Here is a 27523-nt window from a genome sequence, read left to right on the forward strand (position 1 = left end):
AGAATGGAGTGGCCTGATTGGCCAGGTCTTAGCAGCGCCTCCTACAGCCTGAGACTGAGGTCCCCTATAGTGTGTGTGTGTGGGGGGGAGGTCTCTGTTATCAAGGGAGGAAGATGGATGTGGATGAGAGAAACAGGAGACACCTAGGAGAGTGCTGAGAAAAGCAGGGCACCCAGTTCCTGCAGTAGGAAGCACCGCAGGCGTAGTGCTGTTGGGGAAGGGAAGCTGCATTGTGGGGCCTGCCCGCTAAGGCTGCTGGGAGAAGTTCATCAGAAAGCATAGTGCTAGGAGAGTCACCCCAGGGCAGCCTTAATGAAAAGTGACTAAAATGTATCGTTGTAGATAAGTGTAAGAGACACATCAGAAAGCAGAGGCAGGTGAAATGCCCTGCAAATGTTTCTAAAAAGCCGATTACTTTGTGTAGAGCTATGAATTGTCAGATGCCAGCCGATGTGTCTCTGTGTGTCTGAACTCAGTCAGCTTTATCTTGGTTGTTTCACTTGTAGGTTTTTACACCTGAGCCTAGGGGAGCCGCATGGTCACGCAAGGAGGAGGGCTTCTGCGTGGGGCTGTGTGCAGCTGTCCCGTGGTCTGTCAGGGACTGGTCCCAAGGCGCCTGTTGCTGGGTGTCACTGCCTTGGCTGTGTACAGTCCAGTCAGGAAAGGTTTTAAGAGTGTACGGGAATGCTAGGAACCTGGATTTTCAGGAAAGCCTGAAGCCTGTGCATTCTGCTGCAGTCCTGGAGCCCTCCCAGGCCATGCACAGTCTGCCAGGGTGGGAGGGGCTATTGTCTGGGGCTTGTGGTGGTGGATTTCATTTTATTTTGTTGGCTGGCCTCTCCTGAGGCCCTTTGGACCATTTCAGTGTCCTCCCTAGTTGTTTTCCATGTTGATTTGTCAGAGCTGGCAAGTTAGTGTTCCGCCGATGGCCACCATCTTCCCTGGGCAAGTGGTGTCCCTTTGCTGTCTGTGACTTTACACCTCTGGCCCATGCCCCATGAAGGGGTAGTCAGTGCTGGAGGTTTCAGCGTGGATTCCTTGTTTAAAACTCAACCTCAACCCCTGTATAAGGATGTCCAGCTTCTTAGCTTGGCTCCTTCATTTCTCTGGCCCTGGCAGAGGGCGCCGGGCCCCCAGCCCTGTGCATCGTCAGCACCAGGCACAGCGAGGTACTAAACGCCTCAAATAGAAGCCCTGAGCATGCAGCATAGAGCTGGGTGATGCGCTCTGTGCTCTGGGACACAGGCCTGCCCCCTCCCCAGCCGAGCAGCTGCAGAGGTGAGAAGATGGAGGTGAGGACAGCCGCCCACCTGGTCGCCGCTGCAGGTGAGAGAAAAGGGTCAGCAGCCCAGGCCGCCTCTGTGAACACTCACGGAAGGCCGCAGCTCTTGCAACGTCTCTCTTTTCTTTTACTTGCTTTTTTTACCTCTTCTGTTGATAAGGGATTTCAGAGCAGCTCTGGTTTTCCTCATCTGTAAAACCTCAATTCCTTTTTATTAATCTTCTTGTGCCTGTGGAATATCAAAATTAATCATTTCTAAAGAAGCTACTCTTCCAACACAGTATTTTCTCCAGAGCCAGGCCTCGGTGTACAAGTTCTCAGCAAGGGTAGGGCTCATCATTTGTATTCAACGAGGGAGATTTTTCTTTATGAAGATTTTCGAAGGATGTGAGCTGATGGTTTTTAAAGCTGTCAAGGAAAAGCCAACTTCCCTAGGATAGAACTCACGCGTGTGAATACTGCGTCGGGAAATGTACAGGGGGCCCTGCTGGAGATGAAGCCGCAAGGTGCAACCCTGCCAAGAGCTGCTTCCAGCAGTCTGTTTTCCCAGATAGGTACAAAAATTACGCTTTTTTAAAGCTTGTGCATAGTTCAAACTGCTCTGCTATCTCAGTTCAACTCCTGCCTTCTTTATGCCTAAACTAAAGATGACACCAAGCTCACAGATGAACCAAGTTCTGCTGATAGGGGCGTGTCACCTCCTCATGGGCTCCACACCCTTCTCCTTCCCTGCCACCTCGCTGCCTCAGTCATGCAGTACCTGGAGGAAAGACCCGGGACTCGTGTGGGTCGGGCCAACGGAGTGGAACTCTTCTGGACGGGGCGGCATCCCTGGGACAGCCCGGCCAACTGCGAGGACGAAGAGGAGGTGAGCCGGACTCACGTGTCCCCTCTCGCGGAAGCAAAGCCTCAGTCCCGTCGGTGTGTTCCACAGTAAAGTGAGGGCGACGCTCCGCACGCAAACATAGGACGATTTACCAAGCCGACTCCCCGTGGAGGATCCAGAACCTGGCTTGAGACCCTATTGAGGCCTGGAGGGTCTGTGTTGTGAGCAGAATGACCGAAGTTGCTGGTGAAGACTGGAGCTCACTGGGAGATGCAAAGGACAGCCTTCGCCCCGCCTCTTCGTTCCTCCAGGCTCCACGCCTATTGGCTGGGGCCGCCCATATGTTGGTGGTTCCTCCCTCCTGAGTTGGCAGCGTCCCTGTCAGTCATCCAGGCATACCGGAGCGGCGAGGCGTTGTGTTCCGCGACCACATGGCGCCTGGCTCCTTCCCCGAGGCCGGTGCTGCTGTTCCCTCCTACCTGGACCAGACAGGCTGAGTCATCTGCCTGAGGTGACACCTGGAGACTCCTGGGGTTGTGCTGACTCCTGGATTGTGCTGACATCGATCCCCGGGTTGACATGAAGCAGCATATGATAAACAGTTTTGTGGCTGCTGGTCACTCAGTGAGCATAATCGAGGCCCTCCTGAGTAGTGGTGGGGGGTAAATTTCAGAGTGACGTCATCAACAGAGCCATAAAGTAGGTGATGAGCCATTTTTCTAGTGGTGAACGTCGGCTGCAGAGACGGTGAGCGGACACAAGCGGGGCTGTAGAGCAAACACACGTGGAGGCAGGCGCAGAGCACAAGTCTTCAGATACAGGGTGTCTCCACCCTCAGGTCACTCTGCAGACAAAGGATCCAGACTAACTCCGCTTTTAAAATACACCTGCAGGAAACTGGATGAATCCTGCTACCTTGGGATGTGGCTAACTGTCGAGCCCAGGACGCCCCATCCTCACTGTGGGAACGTGTGCTGCTGCGCGTGGCAGAGGCGTTCACAGATGCGGCTCCAGGAAGGCCCCGGCATCCAGATTGCCTGAATGACCCAGATGGGCTGAATTCTCCAGGTGTCACAACAGGGGAGACCCGGCCCCAGAGAGGTGGATGGGGAGCAAGAGTCCGGGGTGCTGCAGGAGGGCGCCAAGGGATGGGCACAGGGTGCCTGTGGCCCCCGACTTGGGGCCAGGCAGGGGGTCACTTGATGCCCGGAGTGTAGCACGGCAGGGCGACGTCGCGGGACCACCTATGCGCCTCCCTGCCCCAGTAATTCTAGCAAAGAGGAAGGCAAGGGAAAGAGGTCTTCCCTCAGCGTGGCGGGAGAAAAGCAGCCGTCGTACTTCTGATCTCCAGAACTGCAGGACAATCAGCTGGGTGGTTTTGAGCCGACGACTCTGTGGTGCTGTGTGACAGCTGTCCTAACTTGTGGTGCACTCCTGTCAACAGCAGCACACAGGGCTCTGTCTAGATCTTCAGCACCTGAGCCTGTTTTGCCGGGGCAGTGGAATCAGAGGCGAACCCCTAGCACCTGGACAAAATGTCTGCAGGCATTCCTGTTGTGTAAGCTGCAGCACCCATTCAGGCTTCTGGGGTCCAAGATTACACAGTCCTCACGGTTGTTCTTGAGGCAGGGGTTGTGGTGGTGTGTATGTGCAGGAGAATCAAGGTGTCGTTTTCCTATTTGTAGCTTAAACTTCGCTGCTCAGCCTCCAAATCAAGCGGGTGGCCTGTACAGCAGATGTCTGCTTCATCCGGCTAACAGTGTCTCTTTAAAAATTCAATTATTTGTAAGAATGCAAAATTCAGGTGGTCTAAGAAAAATTAAGATTCCCAACTTTTCTTCAGAATGGAAAATGTGACCACACAGGATTCAACTTTCTGGCAGAGACCAGGCACAGCTGAGGCAAGGCCCCCTCTGTCACGCAGGGAACAGGGTGACCCTAGAGGCTGTCCCTCCCATTCCAGGCTGTCTTATCCTTCAGGGTCTTCTTCATTTATTTCTCTCATTAACTTGGACTCTGGAATAATATTTGAATTTGTGGCTGTGCTTTAAATAAGAAAAGAATGGAATCTCTATTCTGTGGTGGAATAATTTCCTCCTTGTCCAGTACTCCAGGAATTCATGGAAAATGAGAGAGGTGATGGCAGAGCTGAGACAGGTGAGTATCTTGAGTTTTCAAGGAGCAGAAACCCCAGTGGATTTTGGACAGCACGGAGCTGTGGGTTAGCATGAGTTCTTGGGAAATTGTTAGGCCAGGCCTGGGGGCCAAGGGAAGAAAACCCATGGAGCTGTTGGTGCGCCTCAAGCCCATGGCCCTGGGTGGTAGGGTCACCAGGTCCAGAGCAGAAGTCGATAGCCCGGAATTGGTTGCAGAAGGCATCAGTGGTTGTGTGACAGGTGGGGTCAGCAGGTTGAGCGCTGCAGTGGACAGTGGAGGAGCAGTACCCTGGCCCCGTCTGAAATAGCCTCAAGCCTTCCTGGTTATCTCGGGCCCTGAAGTTTCCAGTCCCCTCTCCTTGTCATCCAGCCTAATCAATATCTTGATGTTCAAAAGGAGGAAGTTTACAAGGCAGCTGCATGGAAACAGTTTATAAAGTACTGGCTTCCCACCCTAGGAAGGCGCAGGGTGCCGGGCTAGGCCTTGGCCTCTGTGTGTTCCTCCTCGGACCTGGGTGGGAGGTGGCTGAAGCTACGCCTGCAGCTCCACCCGAGCCGGGCTGGGGTGCTTGGTTGGTCTGGTGGGGTCACACTGCTCCAGAGCCTGCTTTCTGGTGATACTCTGTGAACTGCACATCCTGGGCTGTTCTGAGCTCTTCCAAGCTGTCAGGGCTGTGTGAATTCTCTTGTCAGCAGAGTGCATCTTGGGCCCTAGAACAGTGTCTACTTGCTGGTAGCACCTTGCTGTGTCAGGAGCACTGATGGCTCCGGCCTCCTATCCAGGGCCTGTGCATTTTTTGGGATGCGTCTCTCAGCTGAGGCTTGGCTTCCTGTGACCATCTGAGCTGCAGCGGGTCCCGACACTGCTGTCTCCAGCAGCTGCCATCACTTTCTTGAGCCTTTCTGTCTCAGGCCAGCTCGTCACGGTCACTGACGTGTGTCATGGCTGACCAGGTCCCACACGGGCCTGAATTCTCTAGGACGGTTTCTCCAGGGTACTTGTGGAGATCCGGACTCCTGTTCCTTCTTGAGTGCCACAGAAACCTATTTCTCTCACCTTGTCAATAAAATGGATCCCACGGGCAGCAAGGAAGACCATTTGCCTTTCTGGAACTCAGAGAAGGGGCTTTGCGGTTACAGAGGTGGCATGAGGCGGGTGGAAGGCATGTGTGTAGGAAGCAGGTCTCCAGCAGAACATGTTCCAGCTGTCAGGGACAACTCACCAAAGGCCACAGGGTGGGATCTCAAGACAGGCTCTGTGGGCCTGAATTCTGATTTTAAGCAACTGGGTCTTTAGGGTCAGGGCCAGACACCTGCCATAGCTTGTGCAAGGCCTAGGCTGGGGAGAGATTTAATCTGATGAGGAAGGCCCCTGGGGTGCAGTGCCCAGGCATGACTGCACAGGGCGTGCTAATTCTGGCATTCTGTCCACACTGCACAAGAGGCCACACCTTCCATCTGGGGGAAGAGGTGTGTGGCCAGGTGTGTGCTGCGCGAGGGCTCGTGGACATGGGCGTGGGTGGCTCTGGGCAGGCACCCTCCTGTGGGGCAGACACTGTCTTCCTGAGGCTTCTGTGGGTGTAGATGGCCTCTTCCAACCCCTCTTTGTGGCACATCTACACGACAAGTGTCCATTCTTTGAGAGCGATGAGGGGGTCAAGAAGAAGACACTGGGCTGACAAAGGAATCAGGTGCCAGTTCACCTTGTCATAGCTGAGAGAAAACACCCCTGATCCCCAAGATGGATCTTAGACCTGGGAAGGAACAGCAGCGGGTGGATGCCAAGAGTGGCAGGTGGTCTCTGTGTTCAAGGTCGTGTTTCCCATGGAGCAGAGGAGACGCCAGGTGGAGTCGGCTGTGGCCGTGACCTGGTCTGTGCTCCCCAGGAGGCAGAAGCAGGCTGATTTCAGCCAAGCTTGGAAGGGCCTTTGCTAACAGACCTCTTCCCAAATGGAAACAGGGTCCTCGTCCTGCTGGCCTGCTGCTGGGCATGAGCTGGAAGAGGTTCCTGCTTGGAGTGGGGTGGGCATAGATGACTGCATTCGTTCTCCAGTGCTGAGGCCAAATACTTAAGGGTCACAGCTTGGAGGAGAAAGGCGTGCTCAAGCTCACACTGTCATCAGTCCATGGTCTGCCAGCTCCACCACTATAGGCCGTGGAGAACCAGAAACCTCAAGGTGGAAGTGGGGTTAGAGGGAAGCGGGCAACTGGGGAAGAGGCCAGAGATAAGATGTAGCCCCCAAGGGCTGTCCTGCGGCCTGCCTCCTTCCTTGGGTTTCGCTTCCTAGGAGTCCCTTCTGCTGTGAACTCTGCAAGCAGGTTTATCCCCTTCTCATCACTGGAGCAGAATACCTGGCACCTGCAGCTCACAAGAAGATGGGTTGATTTGGCTTGTGGTTTTGAGAGCTCAGTCCCTGGTTAGCAGCTCCAGGGCAGCTGTGGTGGTGATGGAAGTGCCTGGGTAGAGGAGAGCTGTTTATGTCATGGCAGCTAGGAAGGACAAAAAGAAGAGCGGAGCCTCAAAACGCCCAGGCCATCCCTGCAGTGCCCACCTCCTCTGAGCAGGCTCCCCCTCCTAACCGCAGGTCAGCTATGAACGCCTGCAAGGCAGTCAGCTGCAGAGGTCCTGTCTAGGACCTGCGAGGCCTTGGGGTCATCTAGATCTTAAACCCTAGCAACAAGTCAGCGGCCTCCTACCCCTGGGCCCTCTCCAGGCCCCACCAGTGAACCATCTGACTCCTCGGGGGATGCTTCACCTTTAGACCATGGCCAGTGCCAGCCTCTGTCTCTGGGGACCAGGCAAGAGGAGCTCTTCTCTCAGGCCTTGGGGTACAGAGTCCTGAATGCCCCGTGCTGGCCGCGTCCTCTCTGCTGCCAGGTGACTGCAGTGGCATTCTCTGTTACTTCCCTGAGCTTACTTCCTGCACATTCTGAAGGCTGAGAGGCCCTGTTCTCTGCATCTCCCAGTCTCTCCACGTGTTGGACGCTAGTCCAGGCCTGAGCCCCTCTCCATCAGCATCACTGGAGCCTCAGTGTCACTTGGAATGGGATGTAGAGGGGTGGCATGGCAGCCTGGGGTGAAGACCTACCACCTGGATCCCAAAATCTGCCGGAGGCTGGGCTGTTCTTTCAGAAATGCCTGGGTGCAGACTGAAGCAAAGCTGTTTCTCCAGCTGTTGTGGCCCCAGGCCGTGTGGATGAGGAGGGGTCCTGCATGCTGGCACCTTGCTCTCCTCTGGAGAGGACGGAGTTGCCCCCCAGGGGAGCCAAGTCAGCCCTCCGCCCATTTCTGCACCACAGTCCACCAAATCCCCATCCACTCCAGTATCCGTTTAACTGCTGCAGAGGCTGAGGCAGAGAATGGGGTTCTGAGCACCAACAGCCAGTCCATCTCCCCTGGGGGCTTTAAAAGATGCTGCTGCATGCAGAGCCCCATCCCAGAGAGGAATGGTGAGTGGTGCAGTTCTGGAGCCCAAACCCAGAGCGTTTGCTCCAAACTGCACCTCCAGCCCATTCTTCACTTGTATGAACATTTCAGGCAGGGTCTCCTTAAGTCTCTTAAGTTGCTCAGAGCAACTAGGCTCTACCTTGCAGTCCTGCCTCAGCCTTCCAGAGTGCTTCCAAGGCACCAGCCACAGGACTGGCTCCAGAGATGACTTTTTAAGAGGAGGTTCAGTGGCTTCCTGCACCTATCCAGTCCTCCCTTCTGGGGCACATGGGACAGTGGCTTTAGTGTGTTTATGGCTTTGCACAGCTAGCCACAGATTTCAGGATGTTGTAGGGACCCTGTCCCGTCCCACCAGCGCCCTCAACCCTAGGTCACCACGCATCTACTACCGATTTGCATTTTCTGGACAGTTTGTGTCAGTGGAACCCTAGATATGTGGCCACGTGACTGGCTTATGCTCCCCTCCAGGTTGGGCATGCTGGGGCTTCATTCCTTTTTACTGCCAAATAATACTCCCTTGTGTTTGGATGCTGCATTTTGTGTTTCCAGTGGTCAGTGGTTGCCCCTCAGGTTGAATCTGTTTCCTGGCCCTTCACGTGAGGCCTCCCATGAAAGAACCACAGAAACAGGGCTCTGTGTGAACCTGTTTTGGTTTCTTCCGGGAGAAGCAGGATTGCTGGTCATGTGGTGAGTCTAGGTCTGATATTTTGAGGGTGCGCCAGGGCAGCCTTTTCCAGCGCAGCTGCGCGTCTTCAGTTTCATCATCGCCCTGGGCGATTCCGCCTGGAATTGTTGCCGCCCGCGGACACGTCCTCACGGAGCCTCCGCCGGAAGTCAGAGCTGTGCGGAGCAAGTCACAGCGCCGCAGCTGGGAAGAGGGCTTCACCTAGAGCGAGGCTGCTTCCGGGCAGCGGGCCCGCCTATCTCCCCTGTGGTCCCTGGTGCACTGTGCACCCGCAGCCGAGTCAGGCCAGGGCTGGGCTTAGATCAGCCCAGCTGTTCTGTGAGGCAGCCACGGAGGCCATCCGCTTCTGAGAACGGGACAGCCCTACTTGTGAGTGTCCTCCTTTTTTGGTGCTGCCTGGGAGGAACTGGGTCCCTCAGAACTGGTGGACGTCCGTGTGTCCCCGCAAGCTCCAAGACCCTCTTTGCTGAGATGTTCGCGGTGGCGGCGAGCAACCCACCGGCTGAAGTCCTGTCCTGGTCCTCCCCAGCTTGCTCAAGCACAGTACAAGCCGCCGGGCCATGCACGCGGGAACCCTGGGCGGTGAAAGGCGACCGGTGATAGACAGGGGGCGCCGCAGCCGAGCCAGGGCGGGTGTAGAGCCGCCCACTTCCTTCCACCCCCTAAGCTTCCGGCAGCGCAGATGCGCACGTGCACTGGGTGGCTGCAGGCCTGGCTGAACCTCCTCTTCTGTTCTCAGCCACAGCACGGGGTACGAGAGTGAGAGCCACACGACGCCCATCCTCTGCGGTGCGCAGTACCGGATCCACACGCACGGTGTCTTTCGCGGCATCCAGGTAAGCGCCACACCCGCCTTCTCCGCTGCCCCTGCCATGAGGTGGAGGCCCGTGCCTGAACAGTGTTGCGTCAGGGACCCCTCGGTCCACCGCGGCTCATGGCCGGGAGGAAGGTGAGGTAGAGAAGTGAAAATCCCGGAGCATCCAGTGCCTCTCTGGGCCACCAGGACCACATGGAGGCTGAGCCACTCGCAGGTGTGGCTCAGTGGCCCAGGGATGGCTGTGCTCCTGTCCTGAGAGCCGGTGCCCCGCCTGTGTACCGGGCTCCCGGCCCCTAGGCAGGGCGCCTCGCTCTCGTGTCCCAAGCTGTGAGAAGGGAAGGTGGAGGCACAGAAGGGCCCCACTTGAGGGGCTCGGGAGCCCTACTGGTTCCACCCCCAGCACCTGTGCTGTATCTAGTCTAGGCCACACACCACTCGAATGGCGTCCAAGAAGGGAAGCTTCTCCCTAGCAGGCTGCTGTTCTGGGCCCTGGACGGCTGGGGCCTCTTGAGGGTCCCGCCCAACCCCTGGCTCAGGGTACTTCATGCCGCCTTGACTCTGGGCACTGGGGTTCCCCCCAGGCTGTACACTCTACGGCTATGCCCTACTGCGTCATTAAGCGAACTGGTGGACTACAATGAAATTGGAGGCTGGTAGAGTGGGACCCGCCCGGGGCCAGGCTGCTCCAGGTCACAGGCCTGCTCCTGTGCCCACACGGTGACCGCAGCTTGTGTGTCTATGATGGAAGAGGGAGGCTTAGTGGTCCCTGGGATATTGCACCCCATGACTCAGTTTAACCCGAGAAAGAGACCCACTGCGCCTTGGAACAATGTCCCCATGTCTTTGGTGTTGCCACTAAAGGCAGTGCTATCTCATCACAGACGGAGCCCTGGCCTCCTTCATCCGAGTCTGTGTGGACGTGTGGGGGTCCAGCCAGCTTGGGTGTGTTCAGCCAATCCTGCTTTCTTCTAATAGGGACATCCCACCATGGCACATTGGATGGAGGATGTGAGATATGTCCCTGGATGGGACCCGTTGGGAGTGCCAGGTGGCTGGGGCTCTCCAACACCATTCCTTTTGCAGAGGCTGGGGCTAGCAGCCCAAGGGGCTTCCCTGCGGTCTGGGCCCCCACTGACCACCGTGACATTCTGGAGGAACAGTGAGGAAGGTCCCAGCTGTCCTCCCTTGCAGCATCCAGGCACAGAGGGCATGGCTGAGATCTCACAGCCATGTGCCCTGCCCCTGCTTTGGGCCGTTGCAAAGTTCCTGCCCCGGGGGGCTGCTCACAGGTGGCCGATGGCCTCCATCCTCTCCCCTCTGCCTAGGACGTGCGGCGTGTGCCTGGCGTAGCCCCCACACTGGTCCGCTCAGCCTCAGAGAGCAGCGAGAAGCGCCCCTTCATGTGTGCCTACCCCGGCTGCAACAAGAGGTACTTCAAGCTGTCCCACCTGCAGATGCACAGCCGGAAGCATACAGGTGAGGAGAGTGCGGGTCCCAGTGGCAGCAGGCAGGGTCATGAGGTCAGGCTGCAGAAGGCTGAAGGGCAGCTGTCCTGGGCTATGGGGCTGGGGGACCCTTCTTCAGGGCAGGCAGGAGGAACAGAGTGGGTGGGAGCTGCAGCAGGTTCCATTTGCTCTGCATGGAATGTGGCGGTGACAGCGCCCCTGAAGACACAGCTGGTCAGGTCAGCAAAAGCCGCAGTGCTTTTCTCTTGGGACCTCCTAGCACTTCTGCAGAGGAGCCTGTGAAGGGCGACGAGACGGTGCAGGGCAGGCAAGGCCATGGGGTAGCTTCCCAGAGCCAGGCTGAGAGGCTGAGTGCTAGAACAGTGACCCAGCAGAGGGTGATGGACAGGGCCTATGGTTAAATTGTCCTCACCAGCCCTTGAGAGACAGGGGGACAATGTCAGGGAAAACAGGTCCACTGGCTAGGCACTTGCCATTGGGGGCAGGGTGGGCATGTGGCTGACTCCCCAGGGATGCCCAGGTCCCAGCGCCCTGGGGCTGGTCTCCACGCTACAGGGTGGCCTTGAGAGTTATTATTCTGTTGTGCTGATGTCTGTGGGGTCGAGAGGCTGGAGAAGCCAGCAAGGAGCTGCCTCGAAGTGCCCTGGGGCCAGGGTTGTGCTCAGCTGTCTCTGGAGGGGTTTCTTGGGGCCTGCCCTCAGGGGCAGGTGTCTGCAGTGCCAGCAGGCTCCTGCATGGAGGGCTGTTACCGAGCCCTCCCTGCACAGAGCTTTTATTGAATTCTACACATAGGGGCATTAAATGAGGCAGCTGGGCATTGGGGAAGCCAGGCCCAGAGTCCTGCATTCTTAATCCTGCTGGACACAGAGGAGGGGCAGAGATGTCTGTGACTCAGACAGAATGGGCTTGAGAGGGGCTGGTAGGCTTTGGGGGCAGCGAGGCTCAGGGGCATGAAGCTGGAGAGGCGGTGGAGGAGAAAGGGTGAGCAGGGTCGCCACAGTGGCGGGAGTGGCAGCACCAGTGGGTAGCAGATGGCAGCAAACGTCCTCTGCCTAGGGAGCAGGGCTGGGTGTGAACTGGAGCCCAGGAAGTCCAGGCGCCAGGTGGCTGGGATAGGCTCGGCTCCTGCAGGACAGCTGGCGATAAAGGCTGGGGCCGGAAGGGAGGTTTTGATCTGACTGCGAGGCTCCCAAGTGCAGTGTTTGCGAGGGATTGATAGGAAGAGAGACCGAGAGTGTTCAGGGTGAGCTAAGTGCACAGAGGACCTGGGAGTTCTGAGGCCACTGAGCAGCATGCAGATGGATCGGGAGGTCATGACTGGGGAGAGGGGCACCCGGGGAGCTCGCTGCCTGCCCAGGGTCTGTGACTCAGGCTTCTCTGAAGCAGGAGGGAAGCCCAGGGTGGCTGAGTGCGCTTGGGCTCAGCTCCAGGAAGGGCCAAGCTTTCTGTGGAGGAAGGGGCCGCCCCACCAGGGCTGCTCAAGCCATGGCCCTCTTCTCTGGGGCGAGGGAGGGACACAGTCCACATTGTGCAGTCTCAGCTGTCTGTGCTCAGACCAGGAGTGAGGAGTCAGTAGCAGAGGACACCCCAGATTTGGGTCTTGGCATGTGGAGCCCACCTTAGGGACACCCCCCAGAATCCTGCCCATGAGCAGCTGAGCCCATGAGCAGACTCTTTCACTCTTTGCCTAGCTGTCCCCTGCTGACACTGCACCGTGCCAGCATGGATGCCACCCTCCCTGAGTCTCTTGCTGATGTCAGATGTTGGCTTATTTCACAAGGAGAAAGCTGTCCCTCTCGATGCTCTAAGGGCAGAGCTGGATGGGACCATCCTTGCCAGCCCAGGGCCCACAATGTGTGTGTTTGGCCTGTCCCTTCACGGAGGCTGGCATCATGTCCTCCCCCCGTGTGGGCCCTGGGTCCCTTCTGTCCCGTGGGGAGCACAGCCCACATCAGCAAGATCATTTCAAAGAGAATATGTGTCTTCCCCAAGGCGAGAAGCCGTACCAATGTGACTTCAAGGACTGTGAGCGGAGGTTTTCGCGCTCTGACCAGCTCAAAAGACACCAGAGGAGACACACAGGTTTGTGGGCTGCTTGTGACCAGCCGGCCGGCGCCTTCCGGGGTTAGGGTGCTGTTCGCTTCTCTCCCCTGTGGAACCGGAATGAGAGGCTCTGTGGCTGTCTTGCTTTCCCAGTGTCTCTGTCCTAATCTGGAGAATCTCCTTTTCTTAAAACAAAGAGGGAAAGAGAAGGAGTGGCCCCCACGGCTCCAGGGAAGCCCAGTGCTCTCAGGTCCCAGGGGCTCCTGGTGACAGTGGGCAGCACGCGTGTGGGCCCCGAGCAGCAGGGTCGCAGCCACCACCACAGCTGGGAGCCGCTTCACGCGCATGTTGTGGTTAAGGAGAAGCAGTGGTGTTCTGCTGAGGCCAGAGCAGGTCCGTGAGGGTCTCGTGCAGAGTTACTGGTTCTGCCGGGCCTGGGCGCCAGGGACATGCCGGTGTGGCTGGAAGGCAGGACCCTCTGGCCGCCAGGAAGCCGGCCTAGCGCCCTGCCGCAGGCTGCACCTTAGGGCCGAGGCCCGACCTTCTCTGTCCGTCTAGGTGTGAAACCATTCCAGTGTAAAACTTGTCAGCGAAAGTTCTCCCGGTCCGACCACCTGAAGACCCACACCAGGACTCATACAGGTAAAACAAGTGCGTAAACTTTTCTTCACTTTTATTTTTCATTATTTTTGGTAAACGGGTGTGGGATGATGTGCGTGATGGAGGTTAGGAAGGACGTGCGTGAGGGTGGTAGGGCTGGGGTCAGCAGGCCCTCGGAATGCTCAGGAATCAGATTTCCAGCTGGGGATGGGACGTCTGTCCATCCAGAGTGAGAAGGGAATGAATGATGACCCCAGGCCCTGCTGTCCGCTCTTGCTAGTCTGTCGGGTGATAACCAACCTTCCAGAAGAAGCAGGGGTTGTAGCAGGCCAGGCTTTATCACCTGAGCGCCACGTCACCTTCCTTCTGTGGGTATACAGGGGACAGTGGCTGTGGTTACCCCTGGCTGCTGCCTGTCCCAGCCAGGCCGCTGTGACAGCAATTACCCCTGTGCATTATCTTTACACCATGACCGAAGAGGCAGGTTTTCACTCCCTGGCATGCAGGGGTTGGTCATGTGACACATCCCAAGCCCCAGAGGTAGTGTGTGGGAAGCTCAGTCCTGTTGTCCCTAGGGGAAGGGGCGTGTGTCCTCACAGCAGCCCAGCAAGGACAGCAGTTAGGGGACAGCCAGGGCAGGCAGAGTTGAGGGTGGTAAGCAGGGCTGGGATTTGTTCCTCAAGAGTGGAAGTCAGATCAGGGCAGGGTTGGGTGAGCAACTTCAGCCCCTGCGGCTCACCCAGAGCCATACCCTTAACTGGCCTAACTGGGACATTTGGCAAAGGAGCTGCCCCTCGAATGCCCCAGCCCCTAGCAGACCAGCAGTGGTTAGTTGGATGCCATCTTCTGACCCAGGCACCATGTCCAGGCACATTTGTTGCTGTTTGTCCCAGGCAGTGGTCAGGACAACAGGGTCCAAGGAGATCCCCAGGCAGCACAAGGGGGCTTCAGGGCTGGGTGGAGGATGAGGAGGCTGTGGTCTTAGGCCAGGTCTGCAGTGAGGGGTGATAGCTCCCTTCTGTGGCTGTGCTCAGACAACGCATGTGTGTGCCTGGGAGCCCAGCATTCACAGGGGTTGGCGTAGATCAAGCACTGAATAATCTTAACCTACCCTAGGGAGACCCAGGCTCTGAGGAACGCCAGGAACCTTCCTGGGACAGGGGCAAGTGAGGCGGTAGAGTAAGATAAGCGGAGAGGATGAGGTGGGAGGTTCCAGCCCAGGACCTCGCAGGTGGCCCAGGGACAGAGCCCTTGTCTGGTGCAGGCTGGTGAGGGGTCAGAGCAGCATGTGCCGATCACCGGGCCCTCGCTGTCCCTGACCCTCCCTGTCCCTGACCAGCACCTGTGCCCGCAGGCGAGAAGCCCTTCAGCTGCCGGTGGCCCAGCTGTCAGAAGAAGTTCGCGCGGTCTGATGAGCTTGTCCGCCACCACAACATGCACCAGAGGAACATGACCAAGCTGCAGCTGGCGCTCTGAGCCAGACGGCTCTGTGGCCAGGCGGGAGCACAGGAACCACTTCCACATGTGCGTTGGGAATCCTTCCTCCCTCGCTTCTCAAAGGACTTGGATTCAACCCGCCTGTGTCCAGCTTCCAAGGCCCCCGGCAACTGGATCCCACCAGTTTGCAGGAGGAGCTGCTTGGTTGCCCCGGAGGCCTGGAGCAGCAGCAGCCTGGCAGGTGGTGAAAAGCCCAGCACCACCTGGCTGGGCTCTTCAGCTGTGAGAGCGAGTGTGATGATGTCCCCCTGCTCCTTGTAGCTTGTCTTCCCTAGGAATGGAGTGGTTGTGCTGCTTCCCATCCCAGGATATTCATAGGCCAGGGCATGCATATGTGTCTGCTAATGTACCTTTGTGTGGTTTCCATTTATTAACAGCGACAGTGAGAAACAAGTCCATGAGGCATGGTGGGTGGGTCCCAGCCAGCCTCCTGGGGGCAGGCGGGCTGCTAACCTGGGGTGCGGGGGCCTCCTCTGCCAGGCAGTGTCGGGCTCCTGTGTCCCATGGAACTGGGAAAAGCGTGGGGCTGAACCAGTACCTCTGTACAGAAACAAACCCGAAAGACCTACTGCAAGGCAGTCTGCAGGCTGACGGCTGCGCGGCGTTCGAGGAAGCTGCTTGAGGAGAGGAGATACCATTTCGCCTTCTTTCTTTTGACTTAAACAATCCTGAGATGTACAGAAGCCTCACACAAAGAAGTGGGACACACTTGTCATTTGTGGCACCCTTAGAGTGTGCAGACCACACTGGTCACGTGCTTTCAGGTTGTAAAAATGTAAGTGACTGAAAGAAAATCAGGCCTCCAGGACCCTGCTGATGAGACCTTTTCTGAGTAATTTAAGTGACCGGGTCCACGCGTGTACGTGCAAAGACTCTTGATTGTGGGCAGGCATCTAATGGTGGTCAGGTGCGTGTGCGTGTGAGCATGTGTCGTTTTGGTTTTAAGGGCAGGAGTATATTATTTACCATTGCTTGAAAATACTGTGTAAATATAGATCTGATGATGGTTTCCTCTTCGACGACTAAATTAGGAAGTGTGTAAACCCTAGGGCTTCCCTGTCGGGCGCAGTCTACACGTGTTGGTGACACTTAACTTGTAACCTGCATTCTCACTCTGCTCTGATTAAAGTCTCTTCAAAAGCAAATGGCCAGCTTCTCGGCCTGTCATGCTGCGCTCGTCCCCACAGGGAGCGAAGTGTCGCCCGAGCCAGTGCCGCTGGCGAGCCTGTCCCTTTCTGTGCAGCTGCAGAGCTGGGGTGGTGGCAGCCATGGAGAGTGAGGGTTTATTCTACTGGGATTCTCAGCCTTGCTCCTCATCCGTGTGGGCGGAGACTGCGGGGTGCTGGTGAGAACTGCGCTGGGGGACACCCTGACCAGCCAGCTCGGGAGGGTGCTGCAGTGCTCCCGCACCTCGCTGCTGAGGGGGCTCGGCGGTGTGGGTGGTCCAAGACCCCCGGGCCAGCGGGCGTGGGCAGGCTCTGGGATGCATGAGGCCCCACCCCCCAGGGCAGACCTGGATGAACTTAGTGTGGCCCGGGTGTGCAACACATCCGGTTTCCTTCTTGGCGTTACCATGGCACTGAGACCCTTTCACACTGAGGTGCGGCGCCAAGCCCAGCCGCTGGGCCTCATCGGCTGTCGGTCATTGTTGCTTACGTGGAGTGTGACTCGGGGTCACCGCTGTGGTCTTTGTCTGGCAGGGACAGCTTTCTCTGGCTACGCCCGGGACCACCGGTGCGCGTACTTCTGCAACTGAGCTGTTTCCTCTGCATGGGCGCCCAGCTCTGCCTGCCTGGCTGAGCGTGAGCCGAAGTCTCGGTGTCCTGGGTTCACACCTTGGATCCCTCGCAGGGGCCTGTGTTCCTGGGTCGTAGTGAACTTCAGTGTGTGTGAAAACACTGCACACAGCAGAAGCTCCTCAGAAAGTTCTGGAAAGCTGCCTGCACACCCCCACCCCACTAGCAGCGGGAGGCACCTGCAGGTCTGTGCTCTGGTGACAACATACCTGTCCTTGTACCTGAGCTGGAGAGAAGTCATGCAGACACTGGGCTTCCTGCCAGTCTCACCACAGAGACCACACCTGCATACTCTGTTCTCTGTGAAGTGCCTATGACGGGTGGTGTGCACCTATAGCCCCAGCTCTCGGGAGGCTGAGGCAGGAGGATCACTGTGAGTTTAGACCATCCTGGGCTACTGGTGGGTTCAAGCCAGCCTAACTGAATAGTAAGATCCTGTCTCAGAAAAGCTTTTAAAGTGCCTGGTCTGTGCTGGTAGGCTCCCTGGGACCCAGACAGAGGCTGCACTCTGCTCCTGCGCAGCTCTGGGGCCTGCTGCAATGTGTCCCCACCAGTTCCTCTCACCGGCCCAGGTGCCCTGAGCCCCCTGCCTGCACCCTGAAGCACCTGGCCTTACACCTCAGTCAGCCCCTGCAGCCTTCTGGCCAGCCAGCGCCTGCTGGCAGGTGATTGAGGGGTGGCAAGGCTCATCTATGGGAAGGTAGCCAGGGCTCTGGGGTGGAACCGTGTCGCTAGGCCTGGGCAGCCAGCTGCCAGGAGACTCCAGGGCAGGGGCATGGGAGGCCCCAGCTCCCTGCAGCTCCCTGAGCCCTGATCCTCAATTGGCAGCACCCCTGTGGCTGAGGGGATGCATGGGGTGCTCCTGCCTGCTCTGAGCAGCCTGCTATGATTCTGTCCTGCTGTGCCTCGGAGCCTGTTCTGTCCACCTCACACAGCCTTGCACCTGGCCCATCCCATGGCCACAAGCCCCAAAAGCAAAAAGCAGTAGACTAGGAGGAAAAGGGGTGCTGAGGTCCTGTGAGGTGCCCCGAGACGGATGGCAGTGGGGGGGGGGGGAACATGTGCTTTCCCCATGTCCAGCAGCACAGCTTTTTGGTAAAATATGTTTTCAATCACTATTTTGTTTTAAATACCAGGAATCAAAAATGACACAGCATAAGGTTAGCAGGCAGCACTAGAAGGAGGACATTGGGAAATGCCTTGGAGAAATTCAAGGTCAGAGGCTACTTTGTAGGGTCCCCCAGTGCCCTTGGAGGAGCTAGCCCGGGACAGGGGCCCTGGTGCATAGTGGGAAGGGTCATGGGTGGGGACGAGCACTGCAGACAAGACCCGCTCCTCCACAGCCAACCTCTGCATCCTGCCCATCTGGGCAAGGGAGCCTCAGCCTGGCTTTGGAAACACAAGAACTGCTGTCAGAAGTGGGCTTGGTCACTCCCTGGCATGGCCTTCTGGGAACCTGTCCCCCAGAAGGGAGGAGGGTAGGGTCATCTTTGATCAGGGCTCTTGGTGATGTGAACTTGGGTGACCTTGGTGGTGGCAGGCAGGGATCTGGGGTCCCTGTAGCCCTCCTCCCAGAGCTGACTGGGAAGCTCCCCCTCCTTGTGGGCACCTCCGAATGAAGGTGCCTTTGAAGGCCTCTGGCAGGTGACACGGTGAGAGAGACTTGCCCTGTTGTTTGCAATTGGGCCACCAAGCCCCAGAGAAGCTGTGGGGTGAAGACTCCACCACCAGGAGTCTAGTAATATCCACACAGTGCAGAATGAGGGTGTGTTCATTTAGTGAATCCTGAGCCACCTGGTAGGGCAGTGGGCTGAGGATGAGGTGGCTAGAGGAGGGGAGGAGTCCCAACAGGACTGTCATCCCTCCTGGGAGCCCTGAAAACCCTACCTGGACCTTGAGCCCGGACAGCAGTGCTTGGTGAAGGCCCTGGGACCTGGCTTCTCTGCAGCACATCTCACCCCACCTGCAGAGCAGAGGAGATGAGGGGAGGGGACAGGGTCACGTGCTTCAGAGAGGCAGCCAGGTGGGGCTGTTTGGGGACCCCTGACCCCATCAAATGTCAGGCTCAGGCCTACATCCTGCAGACCCTCATACAAAGTCATTAACAACTCCTAACCCTGTTCCTGAAAAGCATTTGTGTGTTTTGAGAACCCACAACTGTAGATACATCTCAAGCCATGGCGTTCTCTACCAGGCCCTGCATCCAGCTCCCTGGCTGCCGGTTGAGGTTCCAGTTGTCCGTGGAAGGCATGCTGGCAGTGTTCCCCTGTGCAGTGTTAAGAGCTGGGACCTTGGGAGGGCTCTGCCCTCACCAGGGCAAGAGGCCTGAGGCGGTGAGCTCCGTCTCTCCTCTCTCTCCTCTCTCGCTGTGTGATGCCTTCTCCTCCCTCTGTCTAACACAATCAGAGCTCGAGCCAGTACGTTTGTGTTCCTCACAAACAACCTGGTCTCAGGTGTTCCCTTATAGCTGCAGAAAACAGACCATGGCAGCATCTAATGCCGGGTACCCAGACAGTTCCTTTTATCTTGCCTGTCTTCCTCCATGTCTGTTCCTGTAAGGTGAGGGGCTCTGTGGCGAAATGAGCTTGGACCTGCTTAGCAGCTGCCTTGGCTCTGATGTTTGGCCTGTGTCAGCCTCCACGCCTAATGACAGTCCCTGAGATGATCACCTTATTATTTGGCTCCTGGCTTCAGAGCTCTAGTCCATGGGGGCTCAGCCGAGACGGCAGAGCGCATCATGGCTGAAACATACTGGAGGGGCTGGACTGCAGTGAGGGCGGCAAGTCGAGACAGGAGGGGTGGGTCCACGGCCACGCCCCCGCGACCTCGCTTCCTCCGCCAGGCCCCACCTCATCGCCACGCCACAGGTCCAAGCCTGTGTACACAGGCCTCTGTGAGGTGTTCCAGATCCAACTGCAGCGCCCCAAGTTCCATGAGTTAGAAACCTGGCCCCAAGTTCATGTTAACAAACAGGACTCAGAGGACGGCGAGGGTTTTGGTGGGGCCTTGAATGTTCCTCCGTGGTGGCTTTCTAAGAGAAAGGGCAGCCCAGGGAGTACTCTGGTGTTACTGCAGCGGGAGGCCCTGGTGGATCCAGCACACGCCAGCCACCAAGAAAGCGTATTCCTCACCAAGGACCTGCTCTGCCGGCTCCTGACAGACCCTAGCTGGGTGCACGTGGGCCCAATTTGCCTTGTCTGTCAGGGCCTCCAGAGCTAAGCTCAAAGGCCAGGGTGCGGTTACTAGTCTCTGACAGGGGGACACCATGTTGTCCACCCAGGAGTGCCTGTGCCCTTCCCAGCCACCCCCTTGGTGCCAGGCCCCAGTGCCCTTGTGCTCAGCAGAGCTCGACCCGCAGGCTCCAGGCACGTGCAGGATTCCTTAGCTGGGACTGCGATTGGTTGGGCCTCTGCAGCTGATAAGGCAGCACGGCTGGCAGGCCTCATCTTTCACTGGGCCATCTGCGTCCAGTCAGGGAGCTTGTCTTTCAGGATGGCTCCTCCTGGCCAGGGTCAGCCGCACGACCTCCCTGGGGGGCACCAGGCTCAGTTCCCGGTGCAAGGTCAGGGTGGGCCGTGAGCACAGCCCTGTCACCCTGAGACCCATGAAAGTGGCTGCACTGTTTGCGTGGCTGACAGCATGTCCTTTCCCATCAGCTCAAGCTGCTGCTGGCTTAGCTCCGTGTTGGCCTGTCTATAAATCTTCAGAGCAGGGCTTTTATTTTCTGAATTTGCCATTGCTGGTATCAGCTCTTATCATCTGCTTATGGAGAGAGCGTCACCCCCTCGTCTGTCCACCAGCCTCCTTACATGCTTTAATTCCTCCCCTAAGCTCTTGCTGGTTGGAGACCATCACCTGGGCCTGTGGTCTGGCCGTGTCTTCTGAGACTTGGGTCCTGGTGGCCGGCTGCAGAGACGTCTGGGCACATTGTCTGGCCTGGATTACAAAAAGATCCAGCCCACCATGGTGCACTACGTGTCCTCAGGATGTCCGCTTGGAGCTGAGTGGCCACGCGGGCTGGTTCCCTCTCTGGTCAGTTCCTGCCTGCAGTTGGACAGGAGACCCTCTCAGCCACCCTCAGAGCTGCCGCCGTGACCTTCTGCACGCAGATACTGAAGCTTGGTTAGGAAGTGACCTCACTCACTTCCCAGCTTCAGATCTGAGATTCCTTATCACTGTGCTCATTTCAGATGCCGTCTGTGAGCCTCCTGTCTGGCCAGTGGCTGAGCTACAGAGCCAGACACTGCCCTCTTCCTGAGGGCGCCTGCTCCAGCAAGGAGACCAGGAGTCTGAGCAGGTAGGGTGGGCACAGACAAAGGACCTGCAGCGGGCGGAACCTGCAAAGGTCAGGCCAGCCTGGGTCTTGACGCATGCACATGGGCCAAGCCTTCGTGCGGGCCACACAGTCTACACTGCGGGACGGGACGGCTCCTGTGGTTGCACGCAGCACCCAGGACTTGTGGACAGGGAGTCCTAGCTCCATCCAGAGAGTCTGGGCCAGGAGTTGGTGCTTCCTTCCTGCAGGAGGGCCAGGTGCAGGCTACTTCTTAAGAACATGGCCCGCAGAAGTGTGGCGGCAAAGAAGTAAGAAAATCCATGTGACCAGTGAGACCTGGTTCTGCTTCCCAGCCTGATCCCAAGCCTCCTCCAATAACTCGGACCTGGCAGCCTGGGGGTCCCAGCCTGTAGTCAGACCAACTGAAGTGGGAGGGGCCTGGCCTCCCCTGTGGCAGGACCCTGCAGTAGGGCGGTCTTGGATCACAGCTCAGCTGAGCGGATGGGTCCCTGTTGGTGGCCCACGCTTGGCATTAGCACATATAGAATGCCCGGCCCGAGTCTGCTCACAGCTCCCCACACAATGTGACAGAGAAGCCCACAGGAATGATGGCCTTAGCCTGGCTGCCTGGGGAGTGGGCAGTGGCTGCAGCTGTGGGCACACAGGGGAGCACCTCCAGGGAGCCCCGAGTGGCCCTCTCCTCACTATGTTCTGAGCCCCTTGGGTGAACTGAGGGTAAAACAGGGCAGGGAGTGTCAGAAGCGCTCTGGGCACACACACACACACACACACACACACACACACACACACACTCGCTCTCTCTTTCCTGTCACCCTGCCGTCACAGCACAGACTCTGCAGGAACCTGAACCCAGGGCTCCTAGTCACAGCATGAGCAGGGCTACGAAACCAGCGCCCAAGCAGGACACAGGTCTAGGGGGCCTGAAGCACAGCCCAGGTCACCACCTCTCAGCAGGTGGCGGTAGAGCCCAAGCAGCCTTCTTCTGTTTTGTAATATATATATTTTTTCATTTTAAAGAGAAAAAGATAAAACAACATTTTAAAACAAGATAATAGGAGGGTAACAATGATTAATACACTGCATATGTTGTCTTTAAATTACTGAAGTACAAGATTTAATTGTCCAAACAATATTAACGCAAACCTTTCTTTTCAACGAATTAAGAAATAATTATCTCTAGTTACCCTGTGTGTGTACAGTGCTTTCTGCCCTTCCCTGCCTTGTTTTCTCCTTCCCTCATCCTAGTGTCTCTTTCCTTTAGAACAGTTTCCCCCACTTCACAATGGCTGTTGTACATTTTGGATTTTATTTACTCTTTTAGCTTCTAACAGTAGGGAGACCATACGATGTTTATACACACGAGTCCAGTTTATTTCACTTATGAGTCTGGTCTCCAGTTGTGTCCAGTTAACTATAAAGGTCTCCAGTTTATCCTTTTGGCTGAGTAATACTCCACTGTGTGAAAAGACCACATCTTTGTCATCCATTCCTCAGTTGGTGGGCATTTGGGTTATTTCCAAGATCTAGCTACATATTGTGTTGTTATAAACATGGGTGCACATATGTCACAATGGTAGGATGTTTTTAATTCTTCTGAGAAGATACCCAGCAGGAGAATAGCTAGGTCAAATGGGACAGAATCCTAGTTTTTTGAGGAATCTCCACGTAGATTTCCACAGCGGTTGCACCAGTCTACACTCCCTTCCTTTTTCTCCACAGCCCCTCCAGCATTTGTTACTGGTTCCGACTGCTTGATGATAGCCTTCCTGGAGTGAGATGGAATCTCAGTGTTGTTTTGATTTGCACCTCTCGAATGACCAGTGAAGCTCAACACTTTTTCATATGTTCCTTTGCTGCTTGTATCTCTTCATCAGAGAAACGTGTATTTATTTCAGATGTTCATTTTTGGATTGGGTCTTTATATTTGGGAACACTGGTTATTTTTGGTCTTTAAAGATTTTGGATAGTACTTCTGTGTCCACGGAATAGCCAGCAAACACTTTTTCCCACCCTGTAGGTTTCTTCACTGTGTGGGTGCTTCTCTTGCTAGGCAAAAGCTTCTTAGTAAGATGAGATCCAAGTTGTTAATTCTTTGTGATAGCTCCTGTACATTGAGCTTTATTCAGAAAGACTTTTCCTACACCAATATCTTCAAGAATTTTACCTATTCTACCTTCCAGGAGATTTAGTGTTTCTGTTTTAATATTTAGACCTTTGACCCATTTAGAATTTGTTTAGTCCATGGTGAAAGATATAGGTCCAATTTTAATCTTTGGCATGGGGAAAGCCAGGTTTTTCAGCACCATTTGTTAAACAGGCTATCTTACTTCCAGTGACTGTGTTTGGTACCTTTGTCAACAATAAGGTGGCTGAGTATGTCTGGAGTTGTTTCTGTGTATTCTAATCTGTCCGTTGATCCTCAGATCTTTTTTTTCCAGTACCACACTCTTTTTTATCACAGTAGTTTTATAGTATAATTATAGTATAATTTTATAGTATAATTTTTAAAGTCAGGGATTGTGATGCCCACTGCGTTGCCTTTGTTGATCAGAATTATATTTGCTCTTCTAGGTCTCTTCTGGTTCCAGATGAATTTATGGATTGTTTCCTCTAATTCTGTAAGATATGCTGTTGGAACTTTGATCAGAATTACATTGTGTGTATAATAGTTGTTGAAAGTATGGACATTTTTACTGTAATGGTTCTTTCTACCCAAGAGCAAGGGATAACTTCCCATTTTCTCATATCCTTTTCAATCTCCTTTTTCAGAGTACTGTAATTTTCACTGTAGAGGTCTTTCATATCATTCTTTAGATTGATTGCTAGATTCTGGGGGGCTTTTTGGATGCTATTGTGAGAGATGTTGTTTCTCTAATTTCTCTCTCAGTGAGTTTGCCATTCATGTTTAGGAAGGTTGCTGATTTTTGAGTGTTGACTTTGTATCCAGCTGTGCTACTGAATTTGCTCATTAAATCTAGCAGTTTTTAGCAGAGTTTTTGGGGTCTTCCATGTAGAGTGTCATGTCATCTGCAAATAATGTTAATTTAAATTCTTCCTTTCCTATTGTTATTCCTTTATTTCTTTTCTTATTTAATTGCTCTGGCTAAGAGTGGTTACAGTGGACATCATTGTCTTACTTATGGTTTTAGAGTGAAAGCTTTCCATTTTTGTCCATTTGGTATGATGTTGGCTGTTGACTTGTTATCAGATTGAGATAAAGATCATCTTTTTCAATTTTCTGTGTTTTTTTTATCATGAATGGGTGCTGGACTTTGTCAACAGCTTTTTTTGCATGTCTTGAGATGATCATATGTTTTTTTTCTTTACCTTAGCTCTGTTAATATGGTGTATTAATTTATTGATTTGTGTGTGTTACACCATCCCTGAATCCTTGGGATGAATTCCACTTGGATCTTTTTTTTTTTTTTTGTAGCAGGCTCAGCCCACTCTGGGGGTGGGGCTGGCATGGCATGTGGTGCTGGGGATCGAGCTGTAGTCCCTGCACTTGCCTAAGCAGACACTTTAGACCTCTGAGCTATCTCACCAGCCCCCTACTTGGTCTTGATGTTTAATCTTCTTAATGATTTGCTGTATTCTGTTTGGCAGTACCTTTTTGAGGATTTTTACATCGATGTTATTAGGAAGATTGGCCTGTAATTCTCTTTCTTAGTTGGGTTCTTCTCTGGTTTTGGTCTTAGAATAACACTTGCTTCTAGGAATGAATTTGGGAGTATTGCTTCACTTTCAATTTCATTAAAGAGTTTAAGAAGTTGTGATGTTAGGTCTTGTAGAACTCGGTAGTAAATTCCTCAGGGCTCCAGTTTTTCTATGTTGGTAGGTTTTTAATTACATCTTGGATTTCATTGATTGATATTGGTTTATTTAGAATTTTTATATCTTCTTGATTCAGCATTGGTAATTCATATATATCATTTCTATGCTATTAGAAGTCAAGTTTTCAAAGTAGGTATAGGTGATCTTCTGAATTTCTGCAAGGTCTATTGTGACTTCATCCTTTTCATTTCTAATTGTGTATATTTGAGTCTATTCTTTCCTTTTGTGATAAGTTTGGTTAAAGGTTTGTCAATTTTATTTAATCTTTCAAAGAAACCACTCTTAAGTTCATTGATTCTTTGTATTGTTTTCTTGGTCTCCAATGCATTACTTTCTACCCTGATCTTTATAATTTCCTCCTTTGTGTTACTTTTGACTTAGTTTGCTCTTCTTTTTCTAGAAGCTTAAGGTTCACTGTTAGGTTGTTTATTTCCACTTGCTCTGTTTTCTTAATACACATTTTCATTGCTATAAATTTCTCTCTTAGGACTGCTTTCATTGTGTCTCATAAGTTTCAGCATGTTGTATTGGCATTCTAATTTAATTGTAGAAACTGTCTAATGTTTCCTTTAATTTCATCCATAATCTATTGGTTGTTCAGGAGGGCTTTATATAATTTCCGTGTGTTTATGAAGTTCTTGTGGTTTGCTTTGCCATTGATTTCCAATTTCATTGTACAGTGGTCTGATAATATACACAGGATAATTTTAATTCCCTTGCATTTACTTAAATATGTTATATGATCTAATATGTGGTCTGTTTCAGAGAATATCTTGTGTGTCGACAAGAAGAATGTGTATTCTGATGTTGTGGAGCAGAACACTGTATAGACATCTACTAAGTCCATTTGTTCAAAAGTTTGGCTCAGTTCTAATATTCCATTTTTGATTTTTTTGTCTAATTGATCTTTTTTGCGATAGTGGGGTATTGAGATAGAATACAATTGTATTCATACTTATCTGATTTTTCATGTCTGTTAATATTTGTTTTATATAGTTGGGTACACCGGTATTTGTTGCACATATATTTATGATTGTTACCTCTTCCTCTTGGATTTTTCCTTTTACAAGGATGTAGTGACCTCTTTTATCTCTCTTAATCAGTCCTGGCTTGAAATTCACTATGCTTGCAAATAGACTATCTATAGGTGCTTTTTTCTGGGTTCCTGTCACATGGAGTATTGCTTTCTATCCTTTGAGTTTTAATCTATGAATTTCTTTTTGAATTAAATGTGTGGGTTTTTTTTAACTCAGCATATTGATGGATCTTGCTTCTTGATCATTCTGCCAGTTTGTATCTTTTGATTGGTGAACTGAGTCCATTAACATTGATAAATACAACTGATATTCTATATATATCTATATATCTATATATATATATATATATATATATATATATATATCTATACTTAACTTATCCTCTTGGTGTTATTTTCCTGTTTCTAGCACCTCTTTTCTCCATCCCTCTGTTTAATTGTTTGCCTTTCATTATAGATTCCTTCTGCTTGGGTTTATGGACTTGTAGTCCTTGTTATCTCTTTCAAGAATGTCCTTCAAAATATCATGGAGTGCTAGTTTGGTGATCATAAATTTTCTCAAATGTTCTTTGTCATTGAAATATCTTATTTCTGTATCAGTTTTGAAACATAGTCTTTTGGAGTACATTAATGTGGGTTGAAATTTTCTACACTTTAGAATGTGAAATATTTCACTCCAAGCTCTCCTTGACTTGAGGGTTTGTGCTGAGAAGTCAGCTGTGACTCTGATGGGATTTCTTTCATAGTTGGTTTGTTTTTTTTCTCTAACAACTTTTAAGATTCTATTCTTGCGTTGAATTTCTGGAATCTTGAAAATGGCATTCTTGGCTCTAGATTTTTTGGAGGGATCATGGCTAATTGGAGTTCTATATGCTTACTTATCTGTGTGACAAATTCTTTTTCCCTACCTGGAAGGTTTTCTGTCATGATGTGCCTGAACAGTTTTCTTTATATCATTTGTACTATCTCCTGCTTTTTTATTGACTACAATCAATGTTAAGTTATTTTTCTTTGCCTCATCTAGAAGCTTTTGGATTGATTTATCATCCCTTGCTATATTTTTATTATGTGTTTGGTACAGGGTCCCACTACTCAGCTCACATTCATAGTAATCCTTCTGTTTCAGCCCTGAAATCCTCCACCAGCACTGTGATTACAGGCATGCACCACTGTGTCTGGACTCAGTGGCCAGCTCTGTGTGCCTGGGGGCAGGGCTGGTGCAACATGTGGTGCCGGGGATCAAACCCCAGTCCCCGTGTTTGCCTAAGCAGGCTCTTAGTCTGCTGAGCTATCTTGCTAGCCATCCCTTGTTGTTTTTAAGGAATTTTTCTTTTCATGATCACTAAATGCAAGCCAATCTTCTATATCTGAGATCCTGTCCTCACATTGGGTTACTCTGTTGTGGATACTTTCAATGGAATTTTTATTCTATTGAATCTGTCATATGGATTTTATGTCTTTCTTATGCTGAGCATTGATAGCTTCCCCATAATTTTCTTAAGCTCCTCTTTTTTATGTCTGTATCTCTTCTACAGTCACTAGTAGGTCTTCATTGTATTACCATCTCTGCAATTATCTGATAAATTATTTCTGACTTGATTTTTTTCTAGAGCTTCATTAAATTGCTTTGTTGTTACCACTTCAGAGAGGCCAGGTGGGGGGTTTCAGACTGTCCCACCTCCTTGCCCTCTGGGTTTGCCTTTGGTAAATTGGATGTCTGGGGTTGCATCTTGCTTAAGT

At 53.1% G+C, this 27523-nt stretch overlaps 1 protein-coding gene across 7 annotated transcripts in view; it reads left to right on the top strand.

Moving 5' to 3' along the window:
- Wt1 (Wilms tumor 1) overlaps positions 1-15959 on the top strand; it is a 38296-nt gene extending 22337 nt beyond the window's left edge. For 4 of the 7 annotated variants that reach the window (XM_023722793.1, XM_023722790.1, XM_023722795.1 and 1 more), the window contains 5 exons: positions 9137-9233; positions 10540-10690; positions 12673-12762; positions 13282-13374; positions 14678-15959. In XM_023722793.1, the coding sequence (XP_023578561.1) occupies positions 9137-9233; positions 10540-10690; positions 12673-12762; positions 13282-13374; positions 14678-14799 (553 nt within the window). In that variant the 3' untranslated portion in view covers positions 14800-15959. The remainder of the gene's footprint in view (positions 1-9136; positions 9234-10539; positions 10691-12672; positions 12763-13281; positions 13375-14677) is intronic. The other 3 variants (XM_023722791.1, XM_023722796.1, XM_023722794.1) reach the window with 1 other exon arrangement.
- The last annotated feature ends 11564 nt before the right edge of the window (positions 15960-27523 follow it).

This window comes from Octodon degus, unplaced genomic scaffold, assembly GCF_000260255.1.
Source record: "Octodon degus isolate 3935 unplaced genomic scaffold, OctDeg1.0 scaffold00093, whole genome shotgun sequence".
NCBI lineage: Eukaryota > Metazoa > Chordata > Mammalia > Rodentia > Octodontidae > Octodon > Octodon degus.